This window comes from Dreissena polymorpha, chromosome 13 (genome assembly GCF_020536995.1).
Source record: "Dreissena polymorpha isolate Duluth1 chromosome 13, UMN_Dpol_1.0, whole genome shotgun sequence".
Classification (NCBI taxonomy): Eukaryota; Metazoa; Mollusca; class Bivalvia; order Myida; family Dreissenidae; genus Dreissena; species Dreissena polymorpha.
This window is the reverse complement of record NC_068367.1, coordinates 6,629,873-6,649,707: the sequence shown is the minus strand read 5'-3', so window position 1 is coordinate 6,649,707 and position 19,835 is coordinate 6,629,873. Positions and strand designations below refer to the sequence as shown.

Below are 19,835 nucleotides of genomic sequence, written 5' to 3'. Positions count from 1 at the left end.
ATTTGTGTTGAGTTCTTTCTTACATGTAAATTTCATTACCTATTTTTTAATGTTTTGAACAATTTGGATTGGGAAGTTTTTTAACAAAAGGTATGGTTATGAGTGTCTCTATGCACAAAATGTTGTGTTCATTTTTTGATGAAATTACTGCTTTAAGATTGAATTTGTCAAGGAAATCTTGTTACCTCAGTATATGAGTCGCGTTCTGAGAAAACTGGGCATAATGCACTAGTGTAAAGTGTTGTCACAGATTAGCCTGTGCAGTCCGCACAGGCTAATCAGGGACGACACTTTACGCTTAAACTAGATTTTTGGTAAAAAGGGACTTCCTAAAAACGAAAAATACAATTAAAGTGGAAATTGTCATCCCTGATTAGCCTGTGCGGACTGCACAGGCTAATCTGGAATGACACTTTACGCACATGCATTATGCCCAGTTTTTTCATATCAAGACACATATTGTGACCAAAACATAGGATGCATTAACATTAACAAACTGCATTGTGTATTGCCAAAACTATCCAAATACAACATATCTTCATATAATCAACATAATGTAATAAGATCATGACGAAAAAAGCTACAATCAGAAGCTCATCAATTTGCAAAGGAACTGGTAAAAGCATAGACCTTACAGTACAGAAGGGTTAAAACAAAGCACTGCAACAGTTATTACAGGACTTTTTTGGGCCCTTTTTTATAGCCGAAATTCGGCTATATTGCCAATCGCAAAAAGTAAACTTTTTTTCCCAAAATTTGCTAACAAATTCCCAACTGGGAAAAAAAATGCTAATGACATCGGCTGTTTCGCTTCTTAACAAAGCGTAGTCCGATCCGGTCTTGTATAGGTTTTAGACTATACCTCAATTTGGATAACGTCGGCATTATTCGTGTGCACGATATTCTCGGTCTTGTTCAGGCGCGTATTATATTTGCGATGAAATTCAAGCGTTTTGTGATTCAGCTGAATGGAAAACAAAGATGTCGCGCAATTCGAAATATTATGTGAACAAGATATGTGTTCGTCAGAAACACAATGCCCACTACTGCGCCGCTTTGATATAAAATTTATATTTATCATTTGGCAGGTATAGAAATCATCTCCCTTTAAAGCTTATTACTTTCCCTCGATTTTGTCCAATCCAACAGGGGGGGGGGGGGGGGGGGGGGGGGGGGTCTGTAGACAGTCAAAAAAATGACCAAGTCAGACATCACTGACAACCAAGGCCTGTGGTTTATCAAAGAGATCATAGCCAGAGTTCATCATGTATCTATGGACATAAGTCCACAGGTATGTAATGAACCCTACCATTCACAAATTAGTACAGGAAAGAAATGATAATTATATCATTAAAAAAAAACTTTGACAAATCAATCATTTGAGTTATAAATAATCAAAATAAAAAATCTGTACAGTAACTGTGAAAAGAACTTAAATTCTTGGTAAGGAAATATATATTCTGAGATTTATAATTATATAAAGTACTTCCCTTGAAAATAATTGTCTCTAACAAATCTCTATTTTTAGTAGCAAATAATTAAAAGCCACTACCGTGACTGTAGATTCACCATTCAAAATGTGCAGCTCCATGAGATACACATGTATGCCAAATATCAAGTTGCTATGTTCAATATTTAATAATTATCTCCCTTTAAAGCTTATTACTTCCCTTGGATTTGTATTTTTGACCTTAGACCTTGAAGGATGACCTTGACCTTTTACCACGATGTGTTTGTCAGAAACACAATGCCGCCTACTGCGCCGCTTTGATTTATTTAACAAAAATATATAATTTGGCAGGTCAGATAATTATGTCCATTTAAAGCTTATTACTTCCCTTGGATTTGTTTTTTCGACCCTGTGACCTAGTTTTTGACCAGGCATGACCCATATTCGAACTTTACCTAGATATTGTTTAGATACAACTTCTGACCAAGTTTCGTAAAGATCAGATGAAAACTATTTGAATTAGAGAGGGGATACGAAAAGTGTGACAGACAGACTTACAGACAGACAGACGGACAGTGCGAAAACTATATATCCCCTTTTCTTTCAAAGGGGGCATAAAAAGATTCCTAAGCAAAAACCTGGCATCAACACTGTTGATTTTTTAAAGCAAGCGTAATTAAATAAACAAACATTGTCAGGCAGTACAAGTCTTCCCAATGAAACTCCTTCAATTGTAAAAAATGTGTTAATGATAGCATAAATTTAACAAGAGCACCGCATAATGGGTGCCAACGCTTAGCTGCGGGTGCATTTTTTAATAAATGAAAGTTTGTAAGAATTTTTTTATTTTCTTTTTAGAGGTCACAGTAACCTTGACCTTTGACGTAGTGACCCAAATATGGGTGTTGCGTGTAGAACTCATCAAGGTGCAGCTACATATGAAGTTTCAAGTTGTAGATGGAAGCACTTTGATTTTAGAGCCAATGTTAAAAACCTTGACAAAATGTTAAGATTTTAGCACAACGCGAATGATGAGCTGGCTATGACAATACCTCGGGTTTTCTCCGAAAACAGCCGAGCTAATAACAAGTGACTCTTTTGCATCGTCATCATTGATTTCCGAAAGCAAAGTGCTGACTGATATTCAACATGTTGAAAGCAGTAGTTCTTCTTCAGCAGAAGAAGCACCTCCTAATAAAATGGTTCCTGATGTGACTGAAGACTTTATGTGGGCTTATTATGTGGAAAATGTTATTATTATTATAAATTATTATGTTGATCATGATGGTGTTTGTGGTGTTTTAGATTAAAGATGCTGAAATCATTCATGTAGTTTTAAATCCCAATTTATTTTGCCAATTTCTTGAAAATGCCGATAAAATTCCCAATTTCAAAGCCATGGGCTATCTTCCCAAAAAGCTGAAAAAAAGCCGTGTTATAAGGATTATAGATCGTTTACCTAAAGGAACTTAAAGGTTTCGTTATATATATTATGTAATATATATTATGTACACATTCAATACATTTGTACAAAGATTTTAAATTTCAGTTTACAGGAACGTTAAAAGTTGCTTTAACGACATTTGTCCTTAATGAATATTAAATTAAAGCTGCATTATTAACAATAAAAAAATTGTGTTGGGTTTTGCAGGCAACTTTGGTTTAAAAAAAAAATGTTGCAATAGAAAATACCAAGATCCTTTATTGTGCTTGCAATACAACAGTCGGTGCTCATGAATTATATTTAGTTATTCAATCAATAACTTTGTTAAATAATGAACAATTCTAACTTCTAAGACTTAGTGACTTACCACACACAATGTAATGCTCTCACATAAGCAATCAAAGAACTGTACAACGGAAGCCACGCTTTCCTTTTCGTGAGTTAAGTTTCTTTTTTACTTCTTTTGGCTGTTGTCTGTATTTATAATAAAAATATAGAAAATCTGATTAATATATAAAATATACTATATAACTATTTGATATGTATAAAGAAAGAATTAAAGAAAATTATAAACCAAATAATTGTATTCACAATTTTAGCCCATTATATTAAAATATGAACCATTCATACATCTAAAAACAGGGAACAATTGATTACAAAAAGCATTTATCAAATACAAGGATTCATAAAATGTGTTGTACTGCTGAGCATTGCTTTCCATCAGTTTTTAATACCTGGTTAAACAAAGACAACAGTAAAGTTCAGTAAAGTTATCATTTGAAGCACCCCAAAAAAAATTGTCTTTCTCCCCTTATCAAAATTATACATGTGTATATTTAAATTATCATGGAAACCAATTATTAAAGACTTGACCAGGTAATCCACTTGACCACACCTGAACCATATTGAAACATTGCTTTAATGTTGTCAAGATAAACATTCTGACCAAGTTTCATCAATACAGAGAAACACATGTGACCTATAGAGTGTTAACACTGTTTTTACATGCTTTAACCTGGAGACCTAGTTTTGTATGCCTGTGTCTCAGACTCAAAATCGATCTACACAATGTCAAGATAACGTTCTTACAAACTTTTATCAAGATTGAGTCATTACTATGACCTCTAGAATGGAAACTAGGTTTTTGCAAGATTTGACTTAGTGGTGGTACATGTAACAAAGTTTTTCTAAGCTTTGAAATGGTTAGTCAGTGAATGCTTGTGACCCTGATCGAAATCGGCATAGATTTTGTCTAAATAACCATTCTGACCAAGTTCATCAAAATGTATTCATAAATGTGGCCTCTAGAGTGGAAAACACATTTTATGTCAGATTTCACTTGGTGACCTAGTTGAAGGACACATGTGAGATAGATTCAAGAAGCTGTCCAGCTAAACTTTCTTAGCAAATTTCATCAAGATTGGACGAAAAATGTCGCCTCTAGATCGGTAAGCAGCTTAAGTCGACGTTGCACACAGCCCACCACACACTGCTAACCAGACACTGTACTACAACAGAGGACAGTCACAGGGTGATCACAAAGGTCAAGGACACAACCTTGAGCTCTTTGCAGTCAGGTGAGCTAAAAATATCTTAACCCTTTCCCACTCAGAAGCAAAGTGAAAATGACCAAGTGTAAACAGCATAAAATCAGAACACTCAGTCTGTTCAGGTTTTATGCTGTTTGCTACTCATTAGTATCTAAGGGTTGTAAATAAAGTCTTTAAAACTTGAATCTAGTAAGAAAGGCCTTTAATTTAATTAAAATTTAATTTCTAAGGGACTACAAATGCGTCAAAATACGTATCTATATGGGAAAGGGTCACTTACGCCCAATTGCTCATTTTCGGCTCAAGTACTACTTAAATGTACCCTGGGTACTCTTTAAGTATTCTTAAATGTACTCCATGTATGGTAAAACTTACTCGGAAATTCTTACGCTAAATTAGTTGTCGTTGTGGTTTTTTTTCAAATACTTATGGTCATATTCATGTCAAAATTATGTACAATGAACTGTACAAAAATGATGTTGAGGCAGGTTTTTTATTAAGTAAATTCTGTTTTGTATTCCTTGGCGCGTTTTACGACATCAGACTTTTGGCAGAAAAAAACTCGATACAATCTAAATTGGCCGGTAATGTGTTGGTATATTTTCCATACCCAGGTACATTTAAGTATACTAAAGAGTAACCAGGGTACTTTTAATTTTAAGTTGAGCCGACAATGACCAATCGAGCGTTAATTACAATGATAAATGTGTTTACCTTATCACTCGCACAACATCATGAAAAGCTAGATCCACGTTCACTGGAGGATCTTTGGCACTTGTTTCAAGGTAAGGGACCTTTAAAAGATATGACACAATTTAATTCATGAACACATCAATATATTTGTGTGAAATTACATCTTTGCAGTTATTGGCCTTTCAGGTCTAAATAAAATTGAACTTCAATTTCAATTGAGAACATTTTCTACTTTATCTAATACATACTTTCATGCATAAAGGTTTTCCACATTTTACTGAAAACATAACTCTATAAAGCTAAAAACAGAACATTCTAAACATAATGAGCCTTTTACTAAAAAAATAACTTTAAAAAACAAAAATGACATCAAATAAATAAGGGACACAACTCTTCCATATCCTACCCGTAAATGAGCAGCCATTTCTCTCCCTCGTTGTTCAGAAACCTTCCGCTGACGTACCAAATCTATCTTGTTAGCAACCAGGAGCATTGGATATTGGTCTCTATAATATACAAGCAAAGCATAGGCTGAGCATGATAAAAAGTGTTTTTAAGCTACCTGGTAATTGTAACTAGTCTCTTTTGTTGAAAAATTACACAGTGGTGCTTTTACCAGTTTATCCAATGCCCTCCATATAAGAAGAGAATTAAATGTACATAATTTATATATTCTAAAAATTGTTCCTGTTCAAACAAGAAACTGTAGTAGAGGGGTGATGCTCCCCAAAGGTTTTTTTTGTCACAATATTGCACTATATATTCAGATAAAAGGAAACGTCTTGAGGGGCATAAATATGGACAAAATAATACGATGGATGGTTTAGCAACTTAAAAATTTCAAAAGGCCATAACTCTCTAAATAAATCATCTAACCAGAACCCACAAATAACATGCGCATCTCCTCAAGGTAGTTAAGCTTCCCATAAAGCTTCATTGAATTCCAGTCAGTAGTTGGGGAAAAATAGCCCAGACAAGAATTGCACTATATGTACAGTTTATAGAAAATTTCATAGGGCCATAACTCTGTGAAAAATCATCAGACCAGAACCAGCTGATAATATGCACATCTCCTCTTGGTAGTGAAGCTTCCCATAAAGTTTAATTGTATTCCGGTCATACATTGCTGAGAAATAGCTCAGACAAAAATTGTGCACTGACGGACACACGCAAGGACAGACGAAGCGGCGACTATATGCTCCCCCCAAAAATTTTGGGGGAGCATAATAAAACATTTCCATGATACGTGTACATTTACAAATAAAGGTATCTACATGAGAGTGTTACTTTAATAAAGGACACATTTCACTATAATAATAATTTACCTTGAACGCCAGGAAGGCTCATCTGTGTAAAGATGGCCCTTCTGGCTTTTCCAGTCCATTTTAACATGATATTAATAGAGCACTATCACTATTTATTCACCCCAAACCCAATACCTGTCATTCTGATTGGTGCCAATTAAAGCAATCAGGCTACAGTCCTTATGGTGCAAATCCAACGCATCAGAAGGCTAAATCATTTCTAATGAAATTTCCGATGAAATGATAACAAAAATAATCTGTTTAACCCTTGACAAGCTACTCACTTTGTCGTCCACGAGAAAATCAAATTAAATTGAAGACCTTTGTTATAAGTTTCAAGTTGTAAATGCTTTATTACCAACCCTAAGATACTGATAACTAGCAAACAGCATAAGAGTTATGTGCAGGCTGTTCTTGTTTTATGCTTGTTATATTCTTGTGTTAATAGCTTAGCCATAATCCATTAACACTTACTTGTCTTTCACTCTGAGAATCTGCCCATGGAAGTTCTGTATATTTTCGAAGGTGACTGGGTCTGTGACTGAGTACACCAGCATGAAGCCATCCCCATGTCTCATGTATTGTTCCCTCATGGCACTGAACTCCTCTTGGCCTGCTGTGTCCAACACTGGGAAAAAACAGAACAGTCCCATCTTTTTAACATTTGAAAAATGTACCGGTTATTGTTATAGCTGAAACTTCTTTTCCTACGTAGTTGTTGGCTGTGCTCATAATATTAGGGCTACGCTCTGGGATAATGAGGGGTACTGAAAGTGCGTTAAGTATTGTTCAGGATTAGTCTGTGCAGACCGCACATTTAGGGACAACACTTTCCGCAAACAATGGAATTTTGCTTGAAAGATAATTCCATTATATGCAAAATTCCACAAAAGTGGAAAGTGTATATTCACCTGGGACAACACTTTACACACATGCATAAAGCCTTATTTTCCCAGAGCTCAGCTCATTTGTAAGTTTTTACCGGTGTGAGCGTGTTGATTTACAGGTGCCTTAACGTGTTGAGCAGTTCAAAAATGAACAAGGGCTGTTTGTAAAACATGCTCGCCCCCATATGGCCTGTCAGTTGTAGTGGCAGCCATTGTGTGAATACGTTTTTTGGCACTGTGACCTTGACCTTTGACCTAGGGACCTAAAAATAAATAGGGGTCATCTGTGAGTCATGATCAATGTACCTATGATGTTTCATGATCCTAGGTGTAAGCTTTCTTGTGTTATCATCTGGAAACCATTTGACTGTGTCAAGTCACCATGACCTTGAACTTTGACCTAGTGACCTGAAAGTCAATAGGGGTCATCTGCGAGTAATGATCAATGTACCTATGAAGTTTCATGATCCTAGGCATAAGCGTTCTCAAGTTATCATCCGGAAACCATTTTTCTAAGTAGAGTCACTGTGACCTTGACCTTTGACCTAGTGACCTGAAAATCATTAGGCGTCATCTGCGAGTCATGATCAATGTACCTTTGAAGTTTCATGATCCTAGGCATAAGCGTTCTTGAGTTATCATCCAGAAACCATTTTACTATTTCGAGTCACCGTGACCTTGACCTTTGACCTAGTGAACTGAATATCAATAGGGGTCATCTGCGAGTCATGATCAATGTATCCAGGCCTTTTTCTGTCTATTTTGGGAAAAAGTACCTAGCAAAATTGGGATTTTTCGAGTCGCGAAATCTTCCAAATTGGGAATTATTTTCATCAACAAAAGCATTATTTGGGCAGGGAGTTTTCCAGTCATTTTGGATAAAATTCATATAAATTATGGTTATATATTTTGTAGGTTGTTTACAAAATAAAATTGAGATATAGAGTCTAATAATCATAAGTCATAAAAACTTCTTTAAAAAAATAAAAATAAATTAAATTGGGACTTTTTTTTGAGAATTGGGAAAAAATATGCATATTTGGCATTGGAAATGGGTCCAACTATTGGACCCGTGAGATAGGCAGAAAAAGGCATGGTATCTTTGAAGTTTCATGATCCTAGGCATAAGCCTTCTTGAGTTATCATCCAGAAACCATTTTACAATTTCGGGTCACCGTGACATTGACCTTTGACCTAGTGACCTGAAAATCAATAGGAGTCATCTGCCAGTCATGATCAATGTACCTATGAAGTTTCATGATCATAGGCATAAGCGTTCTTGAGTTATCATCCGGAAACCATTTTACTATTTCGGGTCACGGAACCTTGACCTTTGACCTAGTGACCTCAAAATCAATAGGGGTCATCTGCGAGTCATGATCAATGTACCTAAGAAGTTTCATGATCCTAGGCCTAAGCTTTCTTGAGTTATCATCCGGAAACCATCTGGTGGACGGACATACAGACATACGGACATACCGACATGTGCAAAACAATATACCCCCTCTTCTTCGAAGGGGGACATAAATATAATACAATAATGTCATATACAAATTGATTTACAGACATCGAATATAGTGAAAGAGGCATACATGTACATTTAGTATAACATGTCCGAAGAGCCAGAACTTGCATACAGCACTTAACCATTTACCACTAGGCACTTAGATACATATTTAACCCTTTATCACTTAGATACGTATTTAACCCTTTACCACTTAGATATGTATTTAAAAGCTTAACTGATCAAAATATTCAGGTATACTGATTTGCTATTTAAGTCATTGGACATAATTATGTTTCTGAAAGGAATTTAAAGTAAACATAAAAAAAGGGTTTTGGGTTCATCACAACTTGTTGTCAGAAACCAGAATAAATAAAATTACCAAACTAGTCACCGAGATACTTGTTTGCATATGCAGATTCAACATAAACAAGCAAATTCATTGAATTGATATCCCCCGCCAATATACTTCTGGACACAAAAGTTTTCTGGACAGATGGACAACGCCAACTTGCATCATCCTCTTATCCGTATATATACTCAAACCAAGTTTCAATGAAATCCGTCAAAGCACTTCCAAGATATGGCTCCGGACACAAAAAAGCTTTTTTTCAAGATACAAAGGGCCATAACTCCTTTATTATCAAATGGTGTGCAATGCCATTTGGCGTGCATCATCCTCTTATCCATATATTTACTAAAACCATGGCAGTTTCAATGAAATCCGCCAAAGCACTTCCAAGATATGGCTCCGGACACAAAAGTGCCGGACGGACGGAAGGATGGACGGAGGGACGGACGGACAACGCCAAAACAAAATCCCTCCGCCTATGGCTGTGGATAAAAATGTTACAGCCATCATCATCAACTATGGCAAGGAGATGCAGCCAGCTCCTTTTTGCTCCCCCCTCCTTCCCCTGCTGAATGGCCAACACAAATAGTGTGAACATCTTTTAAAATAAAATAAATTCCAATTTGTTTGACTAAATAATCTAGTAATATTGTATGTGCTCAGATGGAAAATGTAAGTGATGCAACAAGTTCTAGTCATATTTTATCTGATTAATTGAGTCATGTTAAGAGAAAACTGGGCATAATGCATGTGCATAAAGTGTCGTCCCAGATTAGTGTGTGCAGTCAGCACAGGCTAATCAGGGACGACATTTTCTGCCTAAATTGGATTTTCGATAAGAAAAGACTTCATTTAAATGAAAAACGTCATAAAAGTGGAAAGTGTCTGTGGACTGCACAGGCTAATCTGGGACGACACTTAACGCACATGCATTAAGCCCAGTTTTCTCAGAACGCGACTCAATATATTTTACCAGTGAAAGTAAAAAATGTGAAGGGGATGGCTCCAGTGATGGCAGTTTTAATATTATAACAGAATCTTAAGTCAAGTGTTTCTACACTTATTCTAACCAGTTACACAATAAATTAGATGCATAAAATGTCATTTTTTGTCAAGAAAACCCGGATTTTCTGTTATCTCAGTACTGTATACAGTACAATAACTGCTCAAATAATTAATCATCTAAAATAATGTCACAATATAGATACAGCATGTTTGAGTTTTAATTAATTTTGGGTGAAATGTCAATACAAGGTAATTTGCGATATAAGTTAGTTAAAATGAACGACTCAATTATTAACTGAAATTAAAAAATTCAATTGTCTCTACACAACATAGTTATTATACAAAAATCAATACAACCACACTTTCACACTTTGCGGTAACGTGACATTTTACACAATCGGCATAATTTTCGCGCGCTTTTTATTGGGCCAAAGAAAGAATGATAATGGCAATGTTTATTTAAAGCTAGAATTTGATAACGTTGCTTAACATTAAAATTAAAAAGTGTGTTTCGGATTAAACATTTTATTATCGTCATTTGAGAATGCAACAAAACATCTACAGTTAAGGTAATTTATTAAATAATAATTTGTTAAAATCTTTACCTATCGAAAAAAATGTTTTGACAATATTAAGCATGACGTGTACAAATTCCACAAGGATACATCAGGTGATCATCATCAGTCTCCATAGTAACTGGCTATGAGTGTTTTGTGATGGAGTACACCGTAAGGACTGATAAGTGTGATAGGTATAGCGAGGCCACAACACCACTGAAATTATCCATTGATAGTGACACTGGATTCATGCATAACTGATTCACAACCGTTCGCATCTTGGATCCATACTTGTTAAGTAGTATGAAGCCAATTTCGGTGTAAATTGAAAACAGCCAAATAAATTAACGGTACTGATCTTCAAACACGCAGTTATGCAATTCTGACTTTTGAAATTAGGAAATATTAATCAAATATTGAGTCCAGTCAGAGACAAAGATAACATGTTATCTACGTATCTAGTCCAGTGCATAGTTGAGAGACGTTGATTATAGCAACGGTTCATTGACGGTCTAGTCTACTTACGCAAACCTGGGTCTGGTTTAATGAGAGCGACCGTGGTCTGGCGACAGCCAATAATCGTCGTGCGACGATAAGCGGGTTTAGTATGGAGCGAAGATCGTCAGTCGACCGCGCGTTGTTCGATATACTGTCGAGCGACCGCAGTCCACCCGTGCCAGGAGACTCCAAGACAATCTGCGACAGTACCAAGATCGTCTGGGCACCTGTAGGACGATCCCAGACAGTTTGCGACGGTTTCGGAAGGTCTCCCAGACCAGCTGGGCACCTGCCAGAGACTCCAAGACAGTTTGCGACGATGCCAAGACCATCAGGCACCTGCAGAAGACATCCAGACAGTCTGCGACGGTGCCAGAGAGTCTTAATGACCTGTGAGGCACCTGCAGGAGACTCACAGACAGCGTGCGACAGTGCCATATGCAAGAGACCCTCAGACAGTCGGCGACGATGCCAAGACCATGTTGGTACCTGCAGGAGACTCCCAGACAGTCTATGACGGTGGAAAGACCGTCTGGGCGCCGGCAGGAGACTCACACACGGTGCCAGACAATATACTAGACCGTCGGGGCACATGAAGAAGACTCCCAGACAGACTGCGACGGTGCCATGACCATCAGGGCACCTGCAGGAGACTCCCAGACGGTGCAAGAAATTCTCCCAGACCTTCGGGGCAATGCAAGAGACTCTCAGACAGTCTGCAACGATGCCAAGAATGTATGGGCACCAGCCGGAGACTCACATTCATCCTCCCAGACCAGTGGGGCACCTGCAGGGACTCCAGGAAGTCTGCGACGGTCTAGGCAGCTGCAGGAGACTCCCAGACAGTCTGCGATGTTGCCAATTACGTCTGGGCACCTGCAATAGACTACCAGACAGTCTGGGATGGCGCCAAGACCGTCCGGGCACCTGCAGGAGACTCCCAGACGGTGTCAGACAGTCTCCCAAACCGTCGGGGCACCTGCAGGAGACTCCCAGACAGTCTGTGATGGTGCAAAGACCGTCTGGGCACCTGCAGGAGATTCCCAAACAATCTTCGACGGAGTGAAAGACTGTCTGGCACTGTTACAGACTGTCTGGGAGTCTCCTGCAGGTGCCCCTCTGGTCTGAGTGACAGTCTGGTAACATCGCAGACTGTCTGGGGGTCTGCTGCAGGTGCCCAGCCGGTCTGAGAGACTGTCTGGCATCGTCAAATACTGTCTGAAAGTCTCCTACCAGTGCCGAGACGGTATTGGCACCGTCGCAGACTGTCTTTGAGCATCCTTCTGGTGCCCAGACGGTCTTAGCTCCGTCACAGACTGTCTGGGAGTCTCCTACTGATCCGCCGGTCTGGTCCACAATCTCCTGCCACTTTTTCCGCTTGTTTGCCTCGGTCACCAATGGCACGTGCTTTCCCTCCAGCAGGTTTTTGTTCTCAATAACAAGCTCTAAAATGATATCTAACCTTTATTGGACCACGAATGGCACTGACTCTATTTTTTGCTGTCTTCGTCTTCCATTTTTCGCATGTATTTTCACCGTCGGAGGTTCATGGGGGAAATGGTAATTTTCCTAAAAATAGCGACTACCAAGACCGCAGTCGACTGACCACAGCGTTGTGCAACCACAGTCGCAACAACTTGCTCCTTGAACGCGACGAGTGATAAGTTGGCGGCAGACGAGCGTCAGTCGACCACACAGTCAACAGACTACAGTCGGGGTTGTAGTTATTCATTAAACCAGACCCAGGTTCAGTTAGAGGAAAGTTATCAGAGTCCCGATTTAGACTGCTGATATTCTCAAGCACAGCTTCAGTTAAAAGAGGGTTTAGTTTAACAAACTAATGTTTAGTATTAATAGAAACAGGATTTTGCAGGAAATCACTCACCTCTTTGATGTTAGTATGTAAATTATCATTTGTACATGTTTTATAAAGTTTGAAGCATCGTTAATAATTTTCCCAATTTGGATGAAAGCACTGCTTATTTTCCTAATTTGACCGGTACCGGTACCATTCCCAATGAGGTAAAGAAAAACGCTGGATGTATCAAGCTTCACTTTTTTGTTTTTAATTAAATTATGCGTGGAAATAAATGTTTTGATATTACTGCATCATGCACAATTTCCACGAGGATAAACCCTCGGGTTTTCATCTTAAGTCTTCTAAGTAACTCACTGTCCACGATTTTATTGTGGAGGAGTACACATTATGGACCTATTATAGTTCTTGGTCATAGTGAAATTATACATGTGTAGATAGGTCTTGACACTGGGTTATTCACGTAGAACTAATTCACAACTGCGCCAATCCTCGCTGCCTTGGGGCCATTCTCTGATACTAGTCAGCTTAGAAGTTTTATCAAGGGGCAATTAAGAAGATGTTATCAATTAGGCGCATGGCGGCTTTTGCCTTTGAAAATGGTAGTGTGGCGTTTAAGAAAGGCAGCTCCACACAAAAAATGCCTGGGAAAAACACAAGTACCTTGGAGCCATACTCTTATATTACTATAATGATGTTAGGAATGAATTAATTCCGAAATATTATAGAATCCGTCCAAAATTTTGTTCAAGTTTATTATAACTATTTAATAGTTCAAACAAAACTGTATTAAGAAAGCTAGCCATGTATAGTTTAACATGCTTTAAAAAAGAGAAAATGTCATATATGTAGTGTTAAATAGAAATACATTTTTACAAAAAATAAGGTCAGAAATATGTAATTATACCTATATTTGTAAACCTATATGCATAACATTGTGTGACCACTGTGTATTTAAACCATCCATGTACCATTGTCACGAAATATGTTCACGAAATATATTTATTTCGTGTTTATTTAGATTATTTGTTCTTAAAAATGATGTGTGTTTTTTTGTGTGTACTTCAACGCATGCTGTTATTTATTTATATATATGTTAATGACGATGAGCTTCATTAGTTCATATGCACAAGTCAATAATAAACTATTCTGTTCTGTTCTGTTTTAATACTACCTGTTAAAAAGTATTTAACCAATTTCAGAATGAGTGCAAAATTAAAACAGCCCAACAAATTACAGAGGTACTGATTATCTTAAAATTCTGACTTTTAAAATTGAGAATTATGTATCAAATTGTAACGTAAGTTCCAGGGATCATATTTTTTTCGGTTTTGTCGGTCCTAGACCGATTGGGGTCATGAAAGACCGATCGAAAATCCCAAACAGTCGGTCCGATTCTGTGTGCTAAAATTCCCATGTCATGAAATCGATTACACAGTGCACATGCTAACATACCCTAATTACTAGTATTTCGATTATCGCGTGTCAGCCGACTAGTATCAGAGTATGACACCAAGCAGCGAAATTTCACGCGGTTGTGTATTAGTCATGCGTGAATAACCCCGTGTCAATATCAATCGATAATTTCACTGGCTTATACCTAGCACACTTATCGGTCCCTAATGTGTACTCGTCACGATAAAATCGTTGACAGTTACTTCGGAGATGAAAACTTCAATGTTCATAATCCTTGTGGAAAGTGTGCATTTCATGCATGATACAGTAAACTTTCATATAAACAAAGAAGAAAATCGGATATTCTGCAATAATTCATACTATTGTGGGCGGACCTTATACACTGAAAACACGCGCTGTAACTAAACAAAGCATGCCGATACATTTTCCACCAGCGAACTGACTGGCAATAACTAAATGAAAGTTGCGGATCTGATTGACAGAACAGCCGAAAGTTATTTTTATGGGCGGTAAATCACATAAAATAGTACACAAGAAAATTAATATATATTGTATAAATCTTTATTAAAAATCGTGTTAGAATCAAAATAATTCGTGTACTTGATTGTTTGTTGTTGAATAACTCACGACCGGAAGTTTAGATGCGTGGTTTCAAATTACTCGTGCTTCGCACTCGTGATTTAATCCCTACGCATCTTAACTATCGGCCGTGGGTTATTTGGCAACAAACTAAAACGTACACCAATTATTTCTCAACTATTTGGTTTTGTTGTTGCCATTATCCAACCTACGCACAGACATTTGTTAGGTTTAGTGCATGTATGTAAGCTATTATCGAGTCGACAACGATTTAAAACATCGGTATAGACTTACACAGATAAATAATATTGACAACGATGAAAAGGGTAAGATACAACAGCACACGAAACAACAATAGAAGAGAAAAAAAATCATAAAACCAATTGAGAAAACTCGTATGTTCCGTTTAAAAAAAATATGCAAAGGCAATTAAACTTGTACATTTATTATACCACCTTCATGAATGGCAAAATCAATGGTATATAGACCAATTCATTGTTATTGTTTTGATTCCGAATTTTCGCGCATGCGCGATGCGCTGGTAGGCAAAAGCACTGAGTACAGTTACGATAAACATTATGTCGTATAGATAACGGCACGTGTTTAGTCAATATATCGTAAACATTAACAACAACATCATAACACCTAAATACTATTAAAGATATTGCATTTTTAATGTCAATATTGTTTAATTAATACATGTATTCTTATCTATAAAAAAAAATATACTCGTTAGTCATTAGCATCAAGGTAAAGCTAGGTGGTCTGAAGACTAAACACCGACAATTTCATAAAACAAAGCTATGCATTAGCCGTTTATTTCTTGCAGAAGGACATCAAAAATTACAAAAAACAATAATGCATCCCATTATATAATTATAATTATCAATTATATGAGTATGAAAGTGTGATAAAAAAAATATGAGTGAAAGAAAAGGGGTGCATTAAATCTGACATACCGGTACAACAAATCCCTATTAAAAGCGAAGTGCATGACAGTATTTAAATGTTATAATCATTTTCTTTTAAATTGGATGATTTTAAGGTGAATAATACTATAGATGAATCGTAACATACAACTGAAAAACACAACTTCACATGATGCAAATTAACCTGTGAATTCATGTATATTGAAATTTCTTTACTTGTGTATATGAGTGACAAATATCTTACATTTTATAATATATATCTATATTGCTTTTTATTTTTCGTAATTATTATTTAACCCGGTAGTCATACGTAATTTCTTGTTTTCATGATGTCGTTTGTGCATGGCCGTAACATTCAATCTTCAAACGGAATGACGTAGTTTTAATTAATCGGTACCCGCTAAATACGTTTAATGATTATACGTACATTTACCAATTATTAAATACGTTTTGTTATAAATTAACGGTAATCGGGCTAGTATCTTACCAGCGTACATTTTCTGTTAATATATACTGGAAAAATTACTTAATTTTTTTTTTTACGATATGTAGCATATCTAATTGAACAGTTGAACTTTGGCGGTATATTACTCAACCCCAAATAACTGCTCAATACCACAGGTGGTTAGCGTGTGGCTATGCTATTAATTAGTGAAAACATCATTTTGAATGATAAATAATCATATTATAACGAAAAATTAACTTTTCTGAAAAAAAATATTTCACTATCAAATATATATATAACAAGGTATGCAACTCAAAATCAGCCCAAAACGGGGTGCATCGCTTTGAACAGCCATATCTTTATCAATTTTGCAGCGATTTTCACGATTTTGGTCTTATTCAACGCAAAAATGAATTTCCTTTCTGGAAATGTATATGTCTTGCAATATTTTTACAAATGCTGGGTCAACTTTTAAGAAATAACACGATACACAACACGCATTGTATAGGTCCCTGCTGTAGTTTATGACACTTTGCTGTTAGTTAAGTAGGGACAATATCTGATCAAAACGAGATAATCGGCTTGTGCCGAACAAAGGGGGCAATTAAACACCGAAATACAAAGGCTAACACGATTTTAAGATTGATGCAAACAATCAAATCAAACCAATTAAATTAAATTAATTTATTTAATGTGTCAAAGTGTTAGTTTTCCTAGACAGACAGACAGACAAGACTTTTTTTTAGTAATTTCCTTTTTTATTTCCATCGTCAACATAATATATTTTGTATAAAACATATTATGTTTAAAAATACACAAAAGTAGTATATATGTTGTATTTTTTCCCGATATTAGTTATGGTACATAGCATCTATAAAGACTATGGATGGTGTGAAAAATACGTTTAAAACAGTTTCAATTTCGATATATATATATACAAGGGAAAAAGTGTATATATGTTGCTTTAAGGTAGGTGAAACTTTGTCACAAAGTATATTTACATTTTTTTTAGGGTAGGTGTACCCATTGAGCATAAAAAGCGCACAACGAATATAAAATATATGTAATTTATTTTGTGTAGTCGCGATTAATTCCTCTTGTTAAATTATGTTATTAAAAGGACACAAGAAAATCTATTTGTGGTGTTGTTTTTTTCCTGTTTGCATTTAATAATAAAATATTTTGCCAATAATACTACCAAGTTTATAATGTGTGCATTGATGTAATCAGCTATGGTCAGATTACAGAATGATAAAATTGCAAAATTTAGTTCAATGTTTAGGAATACTTTTTTTAGTTGACTGTCACAATGTACCTCGTCAACATCACAGTCATGTGGTTGATATTGATACGCGCCAGAAAACCCATTTTAACAAACACGAGTATTAATAAATCATATGTATATTGGGGTACATAAGATGAACAATTGGTAAATTACGTTATACGATTTAACAAATTTGATCTGATACTCAAAGATTCCTTAACACATAAACAACGTGTTATTAGTTCAGACCCTGTTCTTTAGTTGCAGCAATTGTACATACTTAATAACAGATGGATATTATGGACTATCATAGTGGTAAGTTAATATATGCTGTGTGCATGGAATCGATCTATTTATTGTTTGTTTTCATTCTTATTTGTTTGAGTACAGTACAACAACTTTTGGGATGTTTAAATCTTAAATCTAAAAATGATCGTATACATATCAAAATATATTAAATAATGTATTTAATACACATATAGAGCGTGACAATAAATATCATGCTCGATATCTCCCCTTTGATCGTGTCTTTCTTTTGCCTACCAGAGTGGCACGGATAAAAACACGCAGGTGCGCGTGACGTCACGCGTGAATTGGTCTATATGTTAACGTAATTTGTCATGATTTCGGATATAAATTTTCGGACACTTTCCCCATTTAAATCCAGACCGATTGATGTTGCGGGAAAATATGATCCCTGAACGTAACACCATATGCATATTGTTTATTCATATAACATAAATATTATGTTATACAATATAACAATATGATAGCAATTTAATTACAGATAATATTATTATTATTAATATTAATGTGATAGGAATTTATAAGTAAATTTAATTATCATAACTGTATGTCAGAAATTATCAAGAGGTGTTTTAATACTACGACAAAATCATGTATACATTTCAGAAATTAAATAGATGTTCTAATAATAAAAGAAATGTTAAAAATTTATTTACATTAACATTTATAAATAAAATAACTTTTGTAATTAATGATTCATCTTATATCATAATAATAAGGGTTCTATAAAGAAAATATTTGAATGTTAGAAATAATAATAACATAAGTGAAGTTTGGAAATTATATAATAAATCTTGGTGATATATTGGCCATGATTATAGGATTTGAAAATTATTATTATTTGTTAAATTATAAATAATATAAGAATATACATAAAATAGATCTTTTTTTAAGATCTCTCGCACGTAACGACCAGTCATACCTTTACATTCAGTGTTAAAGTAGGCTAAATCAACAATTTGAAAGGGCAAAGATAAGATATTCTAAACGTATGAATCTGTTACTCAGCGACGTGTATTTAACAAGATATGTATCCCAGTTGATAGAATGGTCAAAAGTATTGACACAGGAATTCTAATCTAATTAAATTATTTCGTACATTCATTGAACCATGCCGATGAACACAATTACAAGTACTGCAGCGGGAATCCTAATCTTATTAAATTATCTCTCACATCCACCACAAATAGTCAAATCAGATGTCTGAAAGAATTATTCGATAAATGGGTAAACATATGAATAATTTGGTTACTCCGTTCCCGGGGGGTGTAATTTTTTAACACTACTTTAGTGGTCAGCCAATCTGCAAGTAACAAGTAGTAAGGGAACTCTTTGACCAAACCAGTTTGAAATCAACGAGTAGTCAGTAGAACGCTTTGACCAATCAAAAATGTTATAAGGAATAGTGTTATTTTATGTTAATGTGTATTTTAGTATAAAACGAGATGTTTTATGTACATGTAGTAGGGCTGTAATGATACATACGAATATTCGAATTACTCGAATACGGCAGTGGACAAATCGTTTTCGTTATTCGCCACCTTCCGAACAGAATATTTGACGAATACAGACAACGTGGTTTCAAGTTTGAAAGTTTAATCATCTTATCTTACCTTACAATTGAAGGTTCATACAACAAACCCCTATATTTAAATGTTCTCCTTATTCCGGCGTTTTTTATCATGTTTACCCCACCCACTATGTTACACAGTGAGATTATCAACAAAAATGGCGGGCACCGGTTGAATATTTTCGACATTGAATTGAAAAATCTTTCTATGGTTGTTTAATGTTTATTTAGGTAAATACGATTGATTTGATGCTCAAACATACACA

At 35.8% G+C, this 19,835-nt stretch overlaps 1 protein-coding gene across 2 annotated transcripts in view; it reads right to left on the bottom strand.

The window, feature by feature from the left end:
- The window catches only part of LOC127855471 (ras-related protein M-Ras-like), a 31,483-nt gene that overhangs the window by 8,511 nt on the left and 3,137 nt on the right, over nucleotides 1–19,835 (bottom strand). For both annotated transcript variants that reach the window (XR_008037559.1, XM_052391059.1), the window contains exons 2-5: nucleotides 6,916–7,069; nucleotides 5,544–5,643; nucleotides 5,159–5,238; nucleotides 3,262–3,368 (exon numbers count right to left, since the gene is read on the bottom strand). Coding sequence is in view for 1 of the 2 variants with exons in the window: in XM_052391059.1 (XP_052247019.1) it covers nucleotides 3,293–3,368; nucleotides 5,159–5,238; nucleotides 5,544–5,643; nucleotides 6,916–7,069 (410 nt within the window). In the remaining variant the exon portion in view is untranslated. The remainder of the gene's footprint in view (nucleotides 1–3,261; nucleotides 3,369–5,158; nucleotides 5,239–5,543; nucleotides 5,644–6,915; nucleotides 7,070–19,835) is intronic.